Raw genomic sequence first — 21,890 nt, forward strand, 5'->3', positions numbered from 1 at the left:
AGTGAGCGAAAATAATAAAATTCGATTCGATTAGGTTAGATCATCACTGGTCTAATTATGTATTCATTTTGTGAATGCCTGAAATAATCAAAAGAAAAATGCTTTCAACTCAATCTTTGAGTTGGTTATAATGAGTTCATATTTTTGACCTTATGAACTTGATGCATCTCTGTTTGTATGTTAATTTTTTTTTTTTTTTTTTTTCACTTGCAGTGAGGCATATTCATATTTTGATTTGCCATTCTGTTCTCCTGGAGGTAAGAATAACTTTCCTGGTTTGTGCCAAAAATTCTTGCATAGATAGTTGATTCATTCCTATATATGCACTTTCTAATCGACATTTTTGATTTATATATAGATCCAATACCCAAGAGAAAGAAATCCTTTCAAGAACTTTTAGCAGGGGATTGCTATGTCAACACTCAGTATGAATTGAGGTTCAGGATGGGAACAACAAGGAAACTCCTTTGTGAGAAAAATCTGACCAGAGAAGAAGTTGCGAAATTTAGGGATGCCATTGCAAACAACACTGTGTACTTTATGTACTACGATAACATTCACTTGTCAGAGTACGTTGGAGGAGATAGCTCACAGTCATTGTACCCGAAAAATGGTGATAACGAGCGTAGGTATTTTCTTATCAATCACCTGCACTTTTATCCTCAGTACAAAGGAAACAAAGTGAAAGAAATAGATGTTCTGGGTGACTATGAATCTGCTGTGGATATAACTGAGGACAATGAAATCAAAGTCAACTTCACTTATTCTGTCTTCTGGGAAGAATATGAATCCAAGCGAGAGAATCCGAGCAGGGTCAGAGACTATTTGAAAGAACTATTCAAGATAATTAATCGGGGCCGGGCCATCCTCTTTTTGGAGCAAGTTGGAGGAGCTAATCCTAGCCCTTATGCTACTGCTATTGCCATTTACATCTGGCTTCTGTTGCTTTATATAAAGATTGTGCTGTACCTTAGAGAGTACTTTAATCGGTATCACTCCCATCTCTACATTCCTTCTGTTGTATAGTTCCTACTTCCGAGCAGGACATTGCAATGACATGTATTCAGCTAATGATGATTATAAATCAACTTCTACTGCAGGATTTCTTTTGTTTATGGACATGTATTGGTAGAAGCTACAAGAGCTACAGGGGTTATTCGTCCACGTCATGTTCATAGTAATGTTTGCAGATGTCCTCGGTACTCGTCCCTACTTGGGGCCATTCTGGGTGTTGGAACTCAACTGTTCATTATGTAAGCCATGTCTGCCATATGCTTGTTAATTCAATTCATTACCCCCCCCCCCCCCCAAAAAAATTCTGAATTCTAGTGGCTATTTTCTATTTTTTTGGTGTAATCCATTCTTTTGTTGAGAATCTATGGCTATTTTGGGTTTTTTGGTCTGATTTTATTCGGAAAGATGCTGGCAGTAGTCTTTGCGTAATAGCTATATGAATGCAATGCATATGGATAAATCTGCTCTACCCTTTGATTGGTTCAAATATATGCTAACAGTTGGCTTCCTCACTCAGTATGTAGACTTCGAGAAATTCTATAGACAATTAAATGACCTGCTAACAAGCCTAACATTGAGATTTCAAAAGACTGCAATGCAGGATGCTTATAATCTCTTATTAGTGTCCCTAGTGTTTCATATATACTTTTAATAACTTTTTTTCCCCTGAATCTATACTATTAATAATTTAATCTCATAACAATTTCAATTTTCTTAAATTTTCATAAGCATTAATTTTAAAAGGTTATATTATCATAAATATAGTTCACTTAAGAATTCCATTTGCAGGATTTGTGTCCTCTTCGTCTTGGCATATACAGGTCACCTATATCCCTGCAATCATGAGAGACTGTATATTTGGCTCATCGTGAGTTATGGTCTCACATCATGGTTTTCAGGATACAAGGCTGCTTCATTCCACTCTAGCTTCACACCACTTGGACTGGTAATAATTATATTTAATGTATATAGTATCTAATTATTATCAGTATTCTATATTCAGTCAATTTAAATTATGTGTGGCCAATGATTTTTCTTGCAGAAAGAATGTATTTACCAAACTGGGGCCCTGTACTCTGGTCCAGTGTTCTTAACAGGTCTTGCCATAATTACATTAAAGGCGTTCACAACAGGGGTGTCACTTTTACTAGAAATTTATACTCCAGCAATATGTTTTCTCAGTTTGTTAGTCACTGTCAGATTCCTAACTTGGGGTGGCATGTCTGGGCACTCTTCCCCACAAGAATTTAGAATAACATGTTCCACCATACGCTTTCAAAGTGAGATTCCTAACCAAGCTTGGTACATGAAGACACCAGCTCAAATGTTCTTTGGGGGCATTCTGCCTTTCATATGCATCTTCTACATGATGGATGATATTTACGCAAGCTTGTACAATTTGAAAGTTTGTGGTGCATTTCGTACTATGTTGAAAGCCTTCATTATCATCATCATAGTGACTGTGTTAATGGGAATGGGATGCACTCGCTATCAGCTGTACAAGAAAGATCACCAATGGTGGTGGAGGTAATTCTCTTACAACTTTGTTACAAACACAATAAATTTAATAAAATTTCAAATTTGAGGTGTAAGATTGTGATTAGTACATCACTTTCACATGGGACATTATTGACATCACTTTTATTATACACTAATTACAATCCACCACTAATCAGTTGTGAAAAACAATTGTGAAATTTTTTGTACATACTTATTGATTCTCTTAGCATATACCTCAATGCTAGAGAATTAAAACTCTATCTGGAAAAATACCAAAACTTACCAAATGCTTATCTACATTTTCATCCTCTGATGGTTGTTATACAAAAATTGACTTCCATCAGTTGTTACTTTAGCATGCTTATGCAAATTTGTAAACCATTCAAGTCTTATGTTGCATATGTTTGCATAGTAGTGAACTTAGTGAAGAGTACAACTTTTATACTTGAGTTTTTCTTATTGACTATAATAAAGAACCCTATCTACAAGCTGGCCCCTCATTGCAACATCTGAAAGTAGAGTTTTAAGCTCAAATCATGTTTAAATTCATGCAGAAGAAACATTGTCTTTCAAAACCAGATCATCATTAAAGTACAGTTTTAAGCTCAAACCATATTTAAATTCTTTGAGAAGAAAGGTTGCAACATTCGAAAGAAAAGTTTGAAGCCCAAATCATGTTTAAATTCATTCAGTTTTAACCTCAAATCATGCTTTTCAAGCTTTTGCTTCTAATTTGATGAAAAATCAAATCTTTTATTTCCATGAAGCAATATACTAATGTCTTCTCATCCAATAGCTATCTATTGATCTATCTAAGTCTATCTACAATGCAGATCTGTGCTTCGTGGGGGATCACTTGCCATTTTCATGTTTGCGTATGGTCTCTATTTCTATGCTAGAGCAAGTGCCAGAATTTCAATGAACCTGCTAGAGTTCCTGGGCTACAATGCTTGCATATTCTACGCTGTCTTCTTGATACTTGGAACCATTGGCTACAATGCTTCATCAATTATGTTCCGTCAAGTGGACCTAGACCTGAAGAAGCGTGCCTAGAAAACTCAATTCTTTCTAATGCTGACCCAAAGAGAGGCAGCACATTGTTTTTGTTATTTTCCTGAGTGAAAAAGAGGAGGCCTTACCGCCTTAGTGATCATTTTTTTTCAAGATTTTTCATTTTTTAGTAGTAGAACTGAACACCATGGAATCAAAATCCATTACCTCACCCACAACTACATCGTTATTCACGGTCCAGGAATTGGATGACTGGCGTTTACCAATCATGTTGCATTGCAAACACACTCGGCATAGGAATAACAATTCTACTCATTTGTTCTGTGCTTTCATTCTGAATCTGTCACATGACATGTAATTCTTTTAACTGAAACCCCAGCATCGGGATGCTTGTATAAATCTACTAGGAGAGGATTAAATTATATATCCTAGTGACCAAAATACACAAGGTCTAGGGTGCTTCTGTGTGCTTCGACCTTATGCGGCGTTATCCCACATGGAATAGAAACAAGTGGAGAGGCTACCGAGTGGGTGTATAAAATAAGAGCAAGCAGGTCCGTTACAATTACTTACCTGGACGGGGTCAATGGGTGATCAAAAAGGCCCATGGCCTAAGCTTGTGACTTCCATTGCACTACGGAGGGGTGCTCGCTTAAGGTCTGTCCAAGTGATGGAACCTACGTCATAATTTGTTGCAGTGGGGGCCTGCGTTCGCGCGGCCCCTATCAATATCTATCAAAAAGTTAATTGTCGGCATAATGTGGGCCTGTTTATGATCTTATATTAGACTGAGCTACAAAAAACGGTTAGATGGTCTTGGGCTTAGCGCATAATCGGCCCTTTGGTAAAAATGGGTCAATAACACTAACAATGTACTACATAACCTCAACGTTAGAGCCATGGTCAGATATGCTTATCTGGCATTTGGTACTCCCAAATTAACAGTTTTTGGAATGGTGTGGACACGTATGCTTAAAAATTAATTTTTTATTCTATTACTCTCTTCTCTCACATATCTCTCCCCCCGTCTCTCTTCTCTCTCTATCTCAGCCTCACTCTCACTCTCTTACTCTCTCACAAGCCGCCACTAATCTTTTGCCGCCACCGTTTTTTGTTTTTTTTTGCTTTGTGTTGGTAGGTGGGTTCAGCGGTGGGGTGGGTTCGCGGTGGGAGGGTGGGACACTGCTACTTGTGAGAGGGGTGATTTTTTTTTTTTTTTTTTTTTTTTAATAAAAGGTAGGAATGTTTTTAATTTATTTTAATGGGTGACGTGATAAAATAAGGGATGTGAGTTGTAAAGTAATTTTAAAATAAATAAAATAGCTTTTTGGTATGTGAAAATAAAATCTTTTTAGAACATTTGATGCTAATGCTCTTACCCATTTAAGGAAAATAGGAAGTCATTCACTTGAACAAGGGTTTATGATTCTATAATGAATTCCATTGGACTTAATCCATAATCTGTAAAATTCTTTACAAGCAATGTGTATGATGGACCAAATGAATTGAAATGCTAGCAACAATAAATATTATGTTTAAGTTTTTAGATATTACTCGGAAAAAATAATGTAGCTTACATGGCGAAAAGGGCACCCCTAGTGGCGTAGCTAGGAATTATTTTTAGGGGGCAAGCCTCAAGCTAAAATATAATCTTAAATTTCAAACTTACTGTAATTCAAATCTCACTTCTTCCACATCTATTAACAAAAAAATTATACTGAACAATAACTTAATATAATTACTAAAACCCTTATTATCAAATAAACAATACATAAATATAAAACAAAAGTGCAAGCTCTAAAAACAAAAAAACACATACCCAATTACAAAACATATACACGACTTTAGTCTACAAAACAAATAGCACTGTTTAATCAAAACTAGAAACAAAATAATATAATATACTATTAGCAATGCAAGCTGTAAACAATAGAATACCCAAAAGTCAAAACATTAGCAAATGCAAGCTAGAAAACACTAATTTTGTGCTTAACCCTGTCCTGTTTTGGTGTTTTATGCAGTTCAGACGAACATGTTAAACTCAAACATAGAGAGAGAGAGAGAGAGAGAGAGAGAGAGAAACTGATGACTAATATGGAGGGAGCAGCGAGCACCAGTCGTCTAGTGGAATCTGGAAGCGCAAAAGATTTCTTATTTTCTAATCAGATTTGGGTTTTTTCAGCCGACCGTGGTCTGTAGATATTAAAGTTTTTTTTTTTTTTTTTCTTTTATAGGAGTCCTTATTTACGAAGGATTTTTTTTTTAGTTGATAATGTTGCTGATATGGGATTTGTTAAAGTTGTTTATCTCTATTTGGAGGGGTTATCAGCAATGAATGAGCTATTTTCTTGAGTTATCTGTATCATATTTTAAAAAACCAGTTCTAATGTTTGAGGAGGCTAGACTCTGGAGGCCCAAATGAATTTAAAGAGAAGAGTCATTAGATCAAGGGGGCCAAGAAGTGTATTTACAGATAATTCATGATAATCTTTAGCTTTAGTAGCACTATTAGATTGAGTTTTGAAAAGTCGGGGGGGTGGGGGGGGCCATTTTTTGATGGGACATGGCCCCTTAGCTCTGCCCCTAGGCACCCCTATTGTTAAGTGAAAACAATTGTGTTATATGAAATTTACATTTCTATTTTATAACAAAGATACAATGATTATCGCACACTCTAGTGTGATAGTTACTCCACGTAGAGGGAGAAAATGATCGGGTACAAGTTTTTAGAAAAGAATTTCACACATATATATACTCTTAGATTATATTAGGGTAAAATTTCTATCTCATTTAAAAAAAATCAACGGCTTAGATTCAAAAAAAGAAAAGAAAAAATGTACAACTACAACAACTATCCCGCTAAAACAACAGTATATATATAAGCAACCAATTCTAACAGCTTTTCCCTCCTAAATACTCAAGCTCTTCAAAATCTCCCTCTCTCACAATCACACAGAATCCATGGCTCGTAGATTATTAAATACATGTTGCTTGGTTCTGGTACTGGTTGCTCTGTCAACTGTGGCATTCGCAATTGTTTGGACTCAAAGAAATGCGCCTTTGAAGAAGATCGCGATGATGAATTGATGATGATAGTGTGATAGTTACTCCACGTAGAGGGAGAAAATGATCGGGTACAAGTTTTTAGAAAAGAATTTCACACATATATATACTCTTAGATTATATTAGGGTAAAATTTCTATCTCATTTAAAAAAAGATCAACGGCTTAGATTCAAAAAAAGAAAAGAAAAAATGTACAACTACAACAACTATCCCGCTAAAACAACAGTATATATATAAGCAACCAATTCTAACAGCTTTTCCCTCCTAAATACTCAAGCTCTTCAAAATCTCCCTCTCTCACAATCACACAGAATCCATGGCTCGTAGATTATTAAATACATGTTGCTTGGTTCTGGTACTGGTTGCTCTGTCAACTGTGGCATTCGCAATTGTTTGGACTCAAAGAAATGCGCCTTTGAAGAAGATCGCGATGATGAATTGATGATGATGATGAATACAAGGAAGGTGATTACATTCCTCTCTTCGCCAACAAAGCTTGTCCTTATCAAGGAGATCCATGGTAATCAATATTTTGATTTTGTTGAAGAAACAGTTTGGTTTCTTGAGAAAATTATACACATTGAAGCCAAAAAAAGAATCACTTTTTGCCATTATGCTTGTATATTAATTTGCAAGCTTTTTTATTTTTGCACTTGCAGTGAGCCATATTCATATTTTGATTTGCCATTCTGCCCTCCTGGAGGTAAGAATGACTTTCTTGGATTGTGCCAAAATTTCTACTTTCTAGGCATAGAGATCATTCCTATGCAGTTTCTAACCGACATTTTTTATTTATATAGATCCAATACCCAACAGAAAGAAATCCTTTCAAGAACTTTTAGAAGGGGATTGCTATGTCAACACTCGGTATGAATTGAGGTTCAAGATGGGAACAAGAAGGAAGCTCCTTTGTGAGAAAAATCTGACCAGAGAAGAAGTTGAGAAATTTAGGGACGCCATTGCAAATGAAACTATGTACGAGATGTACTATGATAACATTCGCTTGGAAGAGCAAGATGGAGTTAATGCTTCGGATCTAGAGTTTCCCCCAATCCAGTACCAAGTTGGACTTTATCTTATCAATCACCTGGACTTTCATTTCCTTTACTTAGGAAACAAAGTGAAAGCTATATATGTTATGGGTCACTACGATTTTTCTGGGGAAATATCTAAGGACGCTGAAATCAAAGTAGTCGACTTCACGTATTCTGTCTTCTGGGAAGATTTTGAATCCAAGCAAGAGAATCAAGACAAGGTCAGTGACTTGTCGAAGCACGTTGGAGGAGATGATCATGTGCCTTATGCTACTACAGCTTTCGTCATTTGCATCTGGCTTGGGTTGCTTTGTGCTGCGATTGTGGCATACACGTACCTTAGAAAGTATTTTACTCGGTATCACTCTATTCCTTGTGTTGTATAGTTCCATTCAAGCAGGCCATTGTATTCAGATAATGATGATTAAATGAACTTCTACTGCAGGATTTCTTTTGGAGAAGCCACAGGGGTTGGTCCTGGTGATGCGTGCAGATGTCCTCGGTACTCGTCCCTTCTTGGGGCCATTCTGGGTGGGTGTTGGAACTCAGCAGTTCATCATGTAAGCCATATCTGCCATATGCTTGTAAATTCTGAATTCATTTTTTGGATACAAAGATGAATGTATGTACTAAAACATATCTGACACAAACAATTGTCTTTTTCCAAGTCTACCAAAACTCTAGCTTAACATGTGTTAGTTAAATGATTAAATTAACCAATTTTTGATGGCTTAAGCTTTTGAAAGAATCAGTAATTTAACAACATGGATAACTGATGAGTACAAAACAACATGATTAACTTATGATTACAAAATTACACTCTAGGAATGGTTTATTAGTGTCCCTAAAGGGGCCATCAAATGGTTTCTTTCATCCTAAACTGCACATTTCATTTTCATATATACTTTCAATTTTCATAGGCACTAATTTTAAAATGTCATATTATCATAAATATAGTCACTTAAGAATTCCATTTGCAAAATTTGCATCCTCTTCGTCTTGACATATACGGGTCACCTATATCCCTGCGATCATGATATCCTGTTTATGTAGCTCATCATGAGTCATGTTCTCACAACATTGGCTTCTGGGTACAAGGCTGCTTCATTCCACTCTGGCTTCACAACACATGGACGAGTAATGGTTCTAATTAACTTGTTCGGTATCTCAGTATTTTCTGTATTATAACTCTTTACATATCAAGTTTTTAATTATGTGACCAATGATTTTTCATTTTTTTTCTTGCTGAAAGAATGTGCTTTCCAAACTGGAGCCCTATTCTTAGTTCCAGTTTCATAACAAGTCTTGCCATAATTATATTCAAGGCAAGAACAATAGAGCTGTCACTTCTGTCGTTGTCACTTCCACCAGAATATGAAACATTCAAATATATTTTAAAAATCATTTGGATACCTGCCTCTATAAGAGCCCTAATTTGGTGGTGACAGCTTTAGGTGCCACCATACACTTTCAAAGTGAGATTCGTAATCAGGCTTGGCACATGAAGACACCTGCTCACTTGTTCTTTGGGGGCCCTCTGCCTTTCTGCATGATCTGCCTCATGATGGATGATATCTATGCAAGCTTGTACAAATTGAAAGTTTGTGGTGCATTTAGTACCATGTTTACCATGTTTATAGCTTTTATTATAGTCATCATAGTAACTGTGTCGGCTGGAATGGTTTGTACATACTATCAGCTATCCAAGCAAGATCACCAATGGTGGTGGAGGTAATTCTCTTATAACAATGTAACAAACACATAAATTTATAACTTTTTTCATACTTAGAGATTCAAGATTATGATGAGTGCAACATCACTTTTACATGGAAACCACCACCTAACCGTTGTGAAAAAAAAAATTGTCAAATTTGTTGTGCATCTATAATTATTGATTCTCTACACCTTGACCAATTATAGGATCAACCATCATGATGGATTCTACCTAATTTTAAGGGTTTTTTTTATTATTTTATACAAGATAGAAATTTTACTCTAGTATTATCTAAAAGTACTTTAAATTCAGTTACAAATACTAGGGAATTAAAACTACAATCATTTTAAAATTCATTAAGAAATTGTAAAATTTGTTATGCATCAATAATTATTGATTCTCTACACCTTGACCAATTATAGGAATAACCATCATGATGGATTCTACCTAATTTTAAGGGTGTTTTTTTTTTTTTTTTATACAATATAAAAATTTTATTCTAGTCTAATCTAAGGGTACTTTAAATTCATTACAAATGCTAGGGAATTAAAACTGCAATCATGTAAAATTCATTAAAAAGAAAAGTTGTCATTAATGCAGACCATGTTTAAATCTATATATTACTAAAATCTGAAGCGTAGCGTTTAATGCTGCTGCTGCTCTCACGTTGCGCCACATCAACTGCCGCATCATTCTTTTTTTCTTTTCTTTTTTAAAATATAATTTTCCCTACAATTTTAAAATAGTTTTTACAATTTTCAGCCCTATAAATTCAGCTCACTACTTATTTATTTACTTCTACTGTCATCCTATAATAAATTCAGCCCACTACTTATTTATTTACTTCCACTATCACCCTATAATAAATCTGTATAATTAATCCAGCTCATCTCTTATTTATTTAGTTTCATTATCAAGCTCAATCCAAAGTATTTTCAGTCAGCTTTAGGGTAAAAAAAAAAAAAAAAAACAACAACAACGTTGAAGCCTTTCAAGCTTTAGGGTGTTTTTTTTTTCCCCCCAATTTTCTTATAATTGTTTTTAACATTTATTTTTTTAATATTTACACTTCTCCAACCTTTCTCTCTCTCTTACTATTTCATCTCTCCACTACTTCTTCAATCTTTCTCCCTCTCTTACCTTTTCATCTCCCCACTACCCTCTACATTAATATCATTTTTCCTCTTTCCCTTCATCTTCCTTTATTTTTGTCTCTTCTTATTCACACCCTCTTACTATAAATTTTTCACTATCTCTTCTATTCTATGCACAATTTTCCCTCACAAAAAAAAAAAAAGGTTCCCTCTCTCTCCTCTCTCTCTCTCTCTAATTTTTTTGGTGGATTTTTTTATTTTTCTTGCATCGCTACTTTAGGTTGATAATTTTTTATATTCTTTAAAACTCTATTTTGGGTTAATGTGATTTAATTTTTTTTTTTTAAATTGTTGTTGTTATTGTTTTTTTAATTTATTTATTCTCTTTAATTGTTAAATGTTATCCTATTGCGTTCTAAAGAATTAAATATAGCATATAAAAATGTAATATTATTCTATTACATAGCATGATTTGGTTAATTTGGTATTTATTCTGTTACATAGTATGATTTTTTATAGTGCTCAATTTAGATGTTAAACTATGAGACTTTACTAATTTTTGTTTATTTTCTAATCCTTTGTGGTGAACAAAGTACTCTTAATAGTTATATTAGAAATACTCTATAATGCCATTTATTTAAAAAAAAAAAAAAAAAAAAAAAAAAAAAAAAAAGCAAAAGTTAGCCAAATGAAAATAATTGGATAGGTAACAAATTTTAACTTTTGCAATTTTTTTATTATTATTTTATAACAATACATGTATAGAAATTTAATTCTTAGATTTTGCTAATAATTATTTATTTGATAATATGTTTTGGGTAGCCGAAATTATAATTTCTATAAAGAAAATAATCTTAATAGATTATCAAAAACAAAATTTTATCCCAATATTGGTTCAATTAATCATTGTTAAGTTTTATTAATTTTTTTTAGTTTACGTTTTTTTGGTGTTTTGGATTGTTCCTATATTACATTTATGATTGTTCCTATAATAACTAAAAATATAATTACGAAATACATTACTCATTATTAGATTAGTTTAAATTGCAAAAAAAAAAAAAATTTAATAAAACCACTATAAAAATAATTATCACGCGCAATGCGCGGGTTCGCAGCTAGTTACAGTTTAAAGCTCAAACCATGTTGCAACATTTTTGAAGCCCAAATCATGTTTAAATTCATTCAGTTTTAGGATCAAATCATGCTTTTCTAGATTTTGTTTCCTAATTTGATTAAAAATCAAATATTTTATTTCCATGAAGCAATATACTAATCTCTTTTCATCCAATATCTATCAATCTATTGATCTATCTAAGTCTATCTACAATGCAGATCTGTGTTTCGTGGGGGATCAATTGCCATTTTCATGTTTGCATATGGCCTCTATTTCTATGCTAGAGCAAAAGCCAGAATTGCTCTGAGCCTGCTAGAGTTTCTGTGCTACAATGCTTGCCTATTCTACGCTGTCTTCTTGATACTTGGAACCATTGGCTTCTATGCTTCATCAGTTATTTTCCAATGCGTGGACCTACAACTAAAGAGGCGCAACTAGAAAACTCAATTATTTCCTATGTTGACCCAAAGAGAGATAGCATCATTTTGGTTGTTTTCTTTACTGATAGGCTTGAGGAAGCCTTAGTAATCATTTTTCAAGATTTTTCATTTTTGGTAGAAGAACTGAACGCCATGGATTCAAAATCCGTGACCAATCATGTTGCCAATGACGGAGCCACATTGAGACCAAAGCCCCTCCCCCCCCAAAAAACTTTTCAGAGTTTCGTGATTTAGTCTACACTGCTGCCGTTCCGGGATTTACAATGTAAAAACTAACAAAGCTTCCATGTGAATGTGTGAATAATAATGGCAGACTAGACTAGACAAGATAGACAAGGTTCCCCAAGCTTCCATGTAGGCCCCTTCGTGGCGGTGCCCCTAGCCCACTCTGTTACCCACTTTCCCAATTACCAGGTAATGCACTTTTCTTTTCTTTTGTTTTCTTTTAATTTTCCTTATAATATATTATTTGTTATTACAATAATCAATATTTTATATATATATATATATATATATATCATATGGCATTATAAATGTACTTGATTAAAATATACTACTATATAACATTTAATTTATTGATAAAATAATATAACACATTAACATGCATTTAGTTGTTGTTTCTTAGAGTTTTTATGGGTCGAAATTTTAATAATTGTTTGCCTTTTATTTAGCAATCTTTAAATTATTAGTGTTTTTTTTAGTATATTTTTTTAAATCTCAATCATTTTATTTAATGGGTGATAATTTATTCTAATAAATCTAAGTTCATAGGTAAGTTTAGGACTATTGACACATTCTTGAAATGTATATTGATTATTAAATTGTATTATACATTATTATTCTAGATTTCATACGCACAAAAAATTAGTTGTCTAATTTTATGTATAGCCCCCCAAAAATAAATTTCTGGCTCCGTCACTGCATATTGCATTGCAAATATACTCGGCATAGGTCCCTTTTAGTTTTAGTAAGCTCAAGTTTAGGAAAAAAGAATTGCTTGAATCAATCCCTTTGTCACAAAATAACTGCAAGCAAGACTACATATTCGTTTATTTCATACAAACTGTCCCCTCAATTCAGGTATCACTGAGGATGGTGATCCTAGCGTCAATCTTGGACCTCTTGGACTTGCATTTGGTGTTCATGGCATGGTGACATGGTAGTGGTGGTGCCCTGGCAATTGATGGCGGTTCTGGAAAGAGTCCATTACAAAATAGCTTCTTTTATTTTTTTTTTTTTTTTTTTTTGAGGTACTATAAAATAGCTTCTTGGTATAGGGTAATGAAGACAGAAAATAATGAAAAAGCCAAGCTTATAGTAATGGCAATGGAAGTAACATTTACTATCTAGTCATAAATGATCATATAATGGTTTTGTAACAATTCAGTTCCCCTCAAAGTAGAGAATTCACCTTCCCTGGAAATTACCTGGAATTTGGAGGCATATCTTTCTCCTATTGGTTTTCCTTTTTAGTATTCAATTCCGTTTTGATCAACATTAGTACTCTATAGCCAGACCAAAACAATAATAAATGAAAAACTGGAAGAATTAGAAGGGTAATTCCAGTTCCAGAACAGCACAAGCTCAATCAATGCTGGCATAAATGAAAATTGCAAAGGACAAATGCTTCCACCGACCACTGATGATCATGTAAGTTGCATATATATAATATAGGCAAATGTTTACCAACTTCAAGTCAACCACTCAACCCAGCTAATGAGGGGGTGAGGGATACAGCCAATTATCTACCTCTAATTTCTTAACATAGAAAATCGACAGATCCTAGTTTATGTTTGCTTAACTTATCTAAAGGTATATGATTCATGCCTCACAAAAAATTTAGGCTGAAACATGTAAGCATAACCCATGAATTCAATATTGGGTCAATTTATACACTTGTGATGGGTTGGATTAAAATTAATTCTCAAAATAAATCATATTAAAAAAAATTAAAATTTATATATATTAAAAGTCAAAGCTAACAGAGAGTCCAACTAGATTTCAATTGGATTATCAATTTTGCACCAAGTATCGCATTTAATTTTTAATTTTTGTGCCAATTGAATTATTGGGAGTAAAAATCAAAAAGTCCAAATCCAATTAGATTCTCAATTGGAGTCCAATTTTGCGCACCACATGTTCATCTAATTTTTCAATTTTTAAAGCAAGTGAATTATTGGGTCCAAAAACCAAAAAGTCTAAATCCAATTAAATTCTAGATCATATATATATATATATATATATATACATAAAATGAGAAATCATTACATATTTTTAAAATGTATGGTTTAAAAAATGTGTAAACTAATACCATATATAATTTGAACCTCTTCTCAAAAAAATTTATAATTTAAACTGTGCAATTGTGATTGTTTTTAATTGTACCGGTGCATATACAGGGGTTACACACCAGTAAAAAATAACAAAATAAACTTATTTATTTTGTAAAATGAGTTAAAAAAACTATCAACCCAAACCTAACTTGTCTCAAGGCACAAAATAAAATTCCAACCCAACCCAATCCACAAAAAACCAACCCAAGGTGTCGGGTTGGATTAAGTATTGTTGGTTTTTGTTAGGTTTATGGGTTAAATGCACTGGTACTTCCTTAGGTGCTATGATGCTTCTAATGAATTAGCTGAGTGTGTGTTGTGTAGGTGTCTCTTTAGTTCACATTGGGCATATACTTGGTTCATCTAGGCTTTATAAATAACTTCATCAATTATAATCTTTTTGGGGTTTAGTGTAGATATTACTATCGTTTTCTCTTAGGTCGTTACAAATGGTATTAAAGTCAACTTGATAACACTGTGTAGGCCTGGCAACACTACCACAACCCAATCCACAAAAAACCAACCCAAGGTGTCAGGTTGGATTAGGTTGTGTTGGTTTTTGTTAGGTTGGTGGGTAAATGCACATATACACTTCCTTAGGTGCTATGATGCTTCCAATTGATATTGAATTAGTTGAGTGTGTGTTTTGTGAATATACAATAGTTGTTATAAGTGCACTACATCAGCCTTTTTTTTAATTAAATTTAGGGCAAATGCAAAAAGACCCCTTGGAATTTGGGTCAATTGCAAACTGGCCTTTATGCTATCAATTTTGTATTATTACCTCTAAAGTTTAGGAAGTGTACAAGTTTAGTCCTCCGTTTATATTTTTGTTATTTGTAATTGACGAAAATTGATTATGTAATATGCACATATTATTTCAAAAAAAAAAAAAAATTTAGTACATATTTTTTTGGGGTGTTCCTAAAATAACCTAAAAACAAAAGGCAAATTGCTAGTTTGGAACTTTGCCCCCTTCCCACAAGATTTTTTATACTTCGTATTATCAACAAAACCCAGGTAGAGAGAGAGAGTGAGAGAACAGAAGGAGAGAATAGTAGTAACTATTAATGCAAGGCCAAAACAGCTAAACCCAATTCGACCACCTTTCGACTCAGCACCCAAATGCTTCCAGCAGATTCGCTCTTTCTATATCTTAGTACTCCTCGGCTTTCTCAGGTCTCTTTCTTCACAACCCAGGTACCATTCTCTCTCTCTCTCTCTCTCTCTCTCTCGCTTCATTTTTTTGGTCTAGTGGTGTGTCATTTTAGCATATTTGCTTCTCTCTTTGCTTTTGACCTTATGCTCAGACACAATTTGGTAATTGTTGCTGTGTTGGCCACTAGTATTTTCATTATTTTGTGTGGAACACCTTGATGCTATGCTGTACTGTCTCTAGGGGTTTTGTTTTTGTTTTGTTTTGGTGAACTATAAACACATTAGCATTTTCTGGGTTTTGTGTTTTTGTGACTAGTCTGCAACATATCATATGATTTTTGAGATTTTTGTTGTTGAAGTTGTAAGTTGAACTCTTGTTGAGCCACTCACAAACAGATATAGACTGTATTTTCTATAATGTGGTGTTCAAATTATTGCTAGGTCTGTTTTGATCATCTGGGTTTTTGTTTAACAGGTCTTGGAAGAGAGATTTTTTGTGAATTTTGAACTTTAGGATATTTTGAGGTCCAAAATTTGTTGATATAAATTAGCTTTTTTTATTTGTGAGATTTGAGTATTGTGATTACAAGATGGCGACTTGTATGCCGACGAGTTTGATGCCTCCTAGTACTCGAAACCCAATGGGGGTATTTACTGCCCTTGGAGGGAGAGTGTCAATTGAGAATCACTTTGGGAGAGGTTGTTGTGTGACAATGTCTGAGGAGAAGAATGGGGTTTTGGGTGCTCGCCAAAAGTCATCCTTTCCTCAGTTTAAGTGTTCTGCCAACTCTCAGAGTGTTAGTCCATATCATAACAAAGATCCTTTTCTGCATCTACACCCTGAAGTCTCAATGCTCAGAGGGGATGGAAACAATACCGTGGATAACCCAAGAAAGGATACTTCAGGTGGAAATGTCACAGAGAGTTTAGGAGATACGTCTAGTCCAAATAATTACAATGATGCTAAGATCAAAGTTATTGGAATTGGAGGTGGTGGATCGAATGCAGTCAACCGTATGATAGAGAGTGCGATGAAGGGTGTGGAATTCTGGATTGTCAACACGGATATTCAGGCCATGAGGATGTCTCCTGTATTTCCTGAGTACCGTCTGCAAATTGGTCAAGAGCTTACGAGGGGCCTTGGTGCTGGTGGGAACCCAGAGATTGGCATGAATGCTGCGAAAGAAAGCAAAGAATCAATTGAAGAGGCACTTTATGGAGCAGATATGGTCTTTGTTACGGTAGGTTCAACTTCTCTTCAGCCATTGTGACTTTCCAGAGAAACTGTTCTACATTGTTGCGTTGTTGTTGATGTTTTCTGACTATGAGACCATTATGTATTTTTATTATTGTATGATACTTCCTTTTATAACAATCTTTAGAATAACATCACAAATTAGTGGCAAACTTGTATACAATAGGGGGGGGGGGGGGGGGGGGGGGGAAGATAGTATTCTTCACATACCGTGATTGGGTCATCTTGAGGGCTTGCCCAGACTGATATTAGATAGAGTGGCTTTATCTTCTCATCAACAATGAGTATCATTATGCCTGTGTGAAAGGACTTATTTTTCTGCTGTCAAATACTTTCTTTTTTTCTTACACTCTTCTCCTGCCAAGTGGCAGTGATACCCTACCAATTTCACATTCTATTACTTTCCTAAAACAATATTAGCAGCTCTATGTTGTTTGAGCAGTGTTTTTATCTTCCTCTTATTAGGACTCTAAATTTCTATATGTGCAGGCTGGAATGGGCGGAGGAACTGGCACTGGTGGAGCTCCTATAATTGCTGGGGTTGCAAAGTCAATGGGCATATTGACTGTTGGTATTGTCACAACCCCTTTCTCTTTTGAGGGACGAAGGAGGGCAGTTCAAGCCCAGGAAGGAATTGCAGCTTTAAGAGACAATGTTGATACGCTGATAGTCATTCCAAATGACAAATTATTAACTGCAGTTTCCCAGTCTACCCCAGTAACAGAAGCATTTAACCTTGCTGATGACATCCTTCGTCAAGGTGTTCGTGGTATCTCTGACATAATTATGGTACGAGATGCCTAAAGAACCTGTAATATGTACTTCATATTTTTTCCATTTCATGGTTAAAGAACAATGATAGTAAATAAATAAATGAAGGAATGAAAGAAAAAAGTACGAAAGAGGCTAGTACTTGATATGTTATTAACTTTCTTTGTCTTCCCATAGACCACAATAGTGTTTGGTGATACCTTACAATTTTATTCATAATCATAGAGAATGGTGGAAAGACTAGGAAATGTATGTTAGCATTCTCTATAGAAGCTTATTAAATTCTGATAGTATCTATGCTTCAAAATATGGTTATTTCTATTACTGGTAGACAAAAACATTTTACCAAAGTGTATCACCATATTGTATTAGATAACAAGATGCAGTTTCATGTTACTGATATAAATGTGCACATAGATGAGGTGAAAAAGAATACACATGGCTGACCTTGATTGGTTTGTGGAGGAACTATAGCCGACCCAAACTTTTGGGACTAAGGCTTGGTTGTTGTTGTTGTATTGCATTAATAAGTGATATCTCTGATACATCATTAATTTTCTAGGTAAACAGAGGGGATAACTCTTGCTTTTTAAATCTTTTTCTGTTTCTTGGAGTTATGATTAGCACTCTAATTGATGGTGAGTCACTTTAATTGCAGATACCAGGACTAGTAAATGTGGACTTTGCTGATGTGCGAGCTATAATGGCAAATGCAGGTTCTTCGTTGATGGGAATAGGAACTGCAACTGGTAATTTCAAGCTATTTCTTTGAAGAGTGTTTAGAATTCTGATTTCTTTTAAGGGCTATAATCATTAGTTAAAAATAATGTTTTCCTGAACCAGATTTACTGTTTTGCCTCTCCAATTTAGTGTTTTCTATTAACTTTTATGTTTTAAAATGGATTCCTCTTAAGTGATATGAATAATCTCAAGAACGATTATCAATATTTTTTTTTAATCCAACTGTAGTTATTTTTGAGAAGGGAATGTGATACGCATTGTTGTTCAGGATGGATTTGAGCTTTTCTCAGGCTTGATTCTTGCCTAAGCCTAAGAATAAAATTTAAAAAAGGAAAAAATTCCTGGAATAGTAGAGTCTAGAAGACACAAGCTGATGCTCTGGGCAATTAATGTTTTTAAATTCGGAAGATTAGTAAGTCCAATTCACCATGTGGTTGTATTTTACTGGAATTTGAACTTAATCTAGAAGGATGCTTAGGTTCCCTAGAATCTTTTTTTCCCCCTCTTAATCAATGCAAACATGTAGCTAAGTCAATTTTGCCACAATACTGGTGTCTGGTGCACATTCCTATTTCCAGAAAAGTGAAACTAGTGAAATGAATAATGCCTCCCTCATCTAGCATTATTTTGGATTCTTTGTGAAGATGGACTCATTGCAACAATTGTTGGAAAATAAAAATACAGAAACTAAACCCTTTCTAACCGGGTGTCCCAGACCTTATGCAGAAAACAATCCAACTGTGAGTTGCATGTTGTAAGTGGTGGTTCTATTTATAACTACACTTATCTTCTTAAAATTTGGACGAAACTTGAATGGGAGGGCTGCATTGATGACTTAGTTATCAAATTCAGCTTATGTAGTTGTCAAGTATGAAAGGTAATATGCATTCCAACTGTGGGTTTGGAAAAATAGCTACTAGTGCATTAAGGTCCGATGATTATAGGTCTTGAAAAGGAATCAAGTTTGTTTAGCAGTTTTTGCACTAGATGCAGTTTGATCTTCAGACACACATGCACGCACAAGGTAAAGTTTCTGGATATAATTTTTTTTTTTTTTTTTTTTTGATAAGTAAAGTTTCTAGATATAATTGCTGCTACATTTACATTTTGGTATACGAAAATGTTATGTTTAAGCAGACCTGGATGAAAAAAGATTGGTCAGTCCAGGTCATATTTGGTTTTGTCATGATGCTTAGCTTAGCCTGTCATGCTATTGGCAGTTCATTGCCTGAAGATACCTATTCATCGAGCTTCGTATACCAGAATTCTTGGAATACTCTAATCAAGTGCACATGTAAAACACTAAAAAATTTGTTTGGTGTTTGTTTCTGTGTAGGGAAGACCAGGGCAAGAGATGCTGCATTAAATGCCATACAATCACCTTTACTAGATATTGGCATAGAGAGGGCTACTGGAATTGTGTGGAATATAACAGGCGGAAATGATTTGACCTTATTTGAGGTACCTCTCTCTACAGGAGGACTTGTCCTGTGTCCTTGTCTTTCTCTTTGCCTCAAACTTTCTTTGGCATCTTCTGAATGTAATCCCATGTGCATAGAGTCAATGTCATGTTGGTAACAGCAACATCTAATATATTGCAGCCTAGCTAAAATTTACCGTGCTACCAATTCTTAGAAAGAAGTTCTTTATGGAGTGTAGGTAGGAATAGTTGTAAGAGGTGCATTGCACCTAATGCTACTCACTTAAGCAATTTATTTTTTTGGGTGAAACTTAAGCAATTATTTCAACAGCCATGTCCTGATTTATTTTATATTTTTTTAAGGATCTATCATATAAAACTCGTCAAATTGCATACTCATATCATAAATTCATTGTACTTTTATTATCAATAAAGTTTGTTATTACCTATCAAAAAATAAATAAATTTGTTCGAAATTTGTGGTGTTGCTCTTGTGTTTTATCTTTTTCCATTGTTAAATTTCTATTCCTTTACAAATTAGGCAAAGGTTGTGTGAAGTACTTGGGCCATTAAAATAAAATTTCATTGTTTTTTAAATTTTAATCTGTTGGAGAGATCTTGCAACCTCATTGTTAATATCTTGCCTCAGAGCCAACTAGATAATGCATGTATAGTTGAAGGAGATTAAATTCACTTTTATTTTTCCTTAAAATTGTAGGAGTTGTTTTGATCTTCTCTAGAGAATTATTTGGTTGAGAATTGTCTTGAAGTGCCTATTAATTTTGAAATTCCACTATAAGCTTTATTACAGATAAATCTGTCTTTTTTCTTCAATTTCCATGTGGGTATTGTCACAGGTAAATGCTGCAGCAGAGGTTATTTATGACCTAGTGGACCCAACTGCCAATTTGATTTTTGGAGCAGTGATAGATCCATCACTTAGTGGTCAAGTAAGTTACTGCTTATCCTAACTTAAGCAGGGTAAACTTTTATTCGTCTGGACATATCCACAACAGTCTACACCCATCATCTGAATGTGCCATTAATATTGGATGCAAAATTTTCATTGTTATTTAAGAAAAAAAGAAAAAAAAAAAAAAAAAACTATCATGTTTAGGTAATTTAGTATATGGTGGTATTGCTATGCCATGTCATTTTGTAAATCAAATCAAATGCTTTTCCTATGTCTATTTGTTGCAATTCTGTTGCCAGGGAAAATTGTCTGCTCTCTTGTAAGGGAATGTGTGAGTTGCATATCTGCACGCTGAGGTCTTTTTCTACACCTCTGGTATTTTTGCATGTTAGCTAAAATGTACCACAGAAATGAAGTGTCATGACTATACCTGTCCTGCATAGGCTAGTTTTTCCATTTGAAACTTTACCCTGCCATATTCCTGTGACCTGAATCTGAACTTTTTTGTGTCTGGTGAACGACGGACTTTAATTTTTTGATTCCTCATTCAGGTCAGTATAACGCTAATTGCTACTGGATTTAAACGCCAAGAAGAAAGTGAAGGGAGGCCCCTCCAGGTACTGCTTCTCCTTCTCTGTCTCTCTCTGTCTCTCTCTCTCTCTCATTTTATCAATTCTGCTTTGTTGTGTCAATTGGCAGGCTAGTCAGCTAGCACAAGGAGATGTCGGCCTTGGGTTTAATCGGCGACCTCCCGCTTTCACTGACAGCAGTTCAGTGGAAATTCCAGACTTCTTAAAGAAGAAAGGACGCTCACGCTATCCAAGAGTTTAGGAGTCCCAAAAAACACTACTTCCCTTTCACATCCCTTCTCAGGGATTAAAAGTACACCTTAGTAGGTACTAGAAAATCTTTGTGCTTGTTTTTTGGTGGTTTCTTGCTCCGAGAAAGGATAACATATTCTTGTTTGATTAATAGCTAAAAATAGTTGAGTTTCTTTCACGCTTAAGTTGAAGATTTTCTGTTAATAAATGGCTTGTACAGAGTGCACCTACTTGAAAGGAGATAAATCAATGTAGAAGTATTAATGGTTGAATGAAAGATTTTGGTTTTATAGTTTTATTGGGAATCATAGAACACCCTGTATCAGATTTTGACATTAAGTTTTGCATATTTAATTTTTCATTATGTGAGGGAAGCCAAAGCCACATATATTCCTAGAAAACTCTTCTATCACTATTCAATAGCAATTATCTAATAAAGGATACTACAAAATCAATGACATGAAAACAGATATTCCAGTATGCGGTTCATGTG

The 21,890-nt window shown here is 34.5% G+C and overlaps 4 protein-coding genes and 1 non-coding gene across 5 annotated transcripts; all 5 read left to right on the forward strand.

Moving 5' to 3' along the window:
- The first annotated feature begins 321 nt into the window (after nucleotides 1-321).
- LOC126690990 (transmembrane 9 superfamily member 5-like) lies at nucleotides 322-3,823 on the forward strand. The gene is made up of 5 exons (XM_050386078.1): nucleotides 322-989; nucleotides 1,101-1,253; nucleotides 1,804-1,960; nucleotides 2,057-2,541; nucleotides 3,348-3,823. Exons 1-5 carry the CDS (start codon nucleotides 322-324, stop codon nucleotides 3,565-3,567), a joined length of 1,683 nt encoding a protein of 560 aa, XP_050242035.1. The 3' UTR covers nucleotides 3,568-3,823.
- Nucleotides 3,824-4,090: 267 nt separating this feature from the next.
- LOC126693826 (U1 spliceosomal RNA) lies at nucleotides 4,091-4,251 on the forward strand. Its single transcript, XR_007645542.1, has one exon. It is a non-coding gene; the product is annotated as a U1 spliceosomal RNA (small nuclear RNA).
- Nucleotides 4,252-6,641: 2,390 nt separating this feature from the next.
- LOC126690825 (transmembrane 9 superfamily member 4-like) lies at nucleotides 6,642-8,244 on the forward strand. Its single transcript, XM_050385952.1, has 4 exons — nucleotides 6,642-7,109; nucleotides 7,249-7,292; nucleotides 7,390-7,981; nucleotides 8,069-8,244. The coding sequence occupies exons 3-4, from the start codon at nucleotides 7,476-7,478 to the stop codon at nucleotides 8,241-8,243; spliced, it is 681 nt and encodes a 226-aa protein (XP_050241909.1). The 5' UTR covers nucleotides 6,642-7,109; nucleotides 7,249-7,292; nucleotides 7,390-7,475; the 3' UTR covers nucleotide 8,244.
- Nucleotides 8,245-8,359: 115 nt separating this feature from the next.
- LOC126690826 (transmembrane 9 superfamily member 5-like) lies at nucleotides 8,360-12,291 on the forward strand. Its single transcript, XM_050385954.1, has 2 exons — nucleotides 8,360-9,354; nucleotides 11,764-12,291. Exons 1-2 carry the CDS (start codon nucleotides 9,125-9,127, stop codon nucleotides 11,981-11,983), a joined length of 450 nt encoding a protein of 149 aa, XP_050241911.1. The 5' UTR covers nucleotides 8,360-9,124; the 3' UTR covers nucleotides 11,984-12,291.
- A 2,997-nt stretch (nucleotides 12,292-15,288) lies between these two features.
- On the forward strand, nucleotides 15,289-21,695 carry LOC126692126 (cell division protein FtsZ homolog 2-2, chloroplastic-like). The gene is made up of 8 exons (XM_050387619.1): nucleotides 15,289-15,518; nucleotides 15,952-16,717; nucleotides 17,221-17,520; nucleotides 18,161-18,251; nucleotides 19,580-19,704; nucleotides 20,521-20,613; nucleotides 21,128-21,193; nucleotides 21,276-21,695. The coding sequence occupies exons 2-8, from the start codon at nucleotides 16,067-16,069 to the stop codon at nucleotides 21,405-21,407; spliced, it is 1,458 nt and encodes a 485-aa protein (XP_050243576.1). The 5' UTR covers nucleotides 15,289-15,518; nucleotides 15,952-16,066; the 3' UTR covers nucleotides 21,408-21,695.
- The last annotated feature ends 195 nt before the right edge of the window (nucleotides 21,696-21,890 follow it).

This window comes from Quercus robur, chromosome 7, assembly GCF_932294415.1.
Source record: "Quercus robur chromosome 7, dhQueRobu3.1, whole genome shotgun sequence".
NCBI classification, from domain to species: domain Eukaryota; kingdom Viridiplantae; phylum Streptophyta; class Magnoliopsida; order Fagales; family Fagaceae; genus Quercus; species Quercus robur.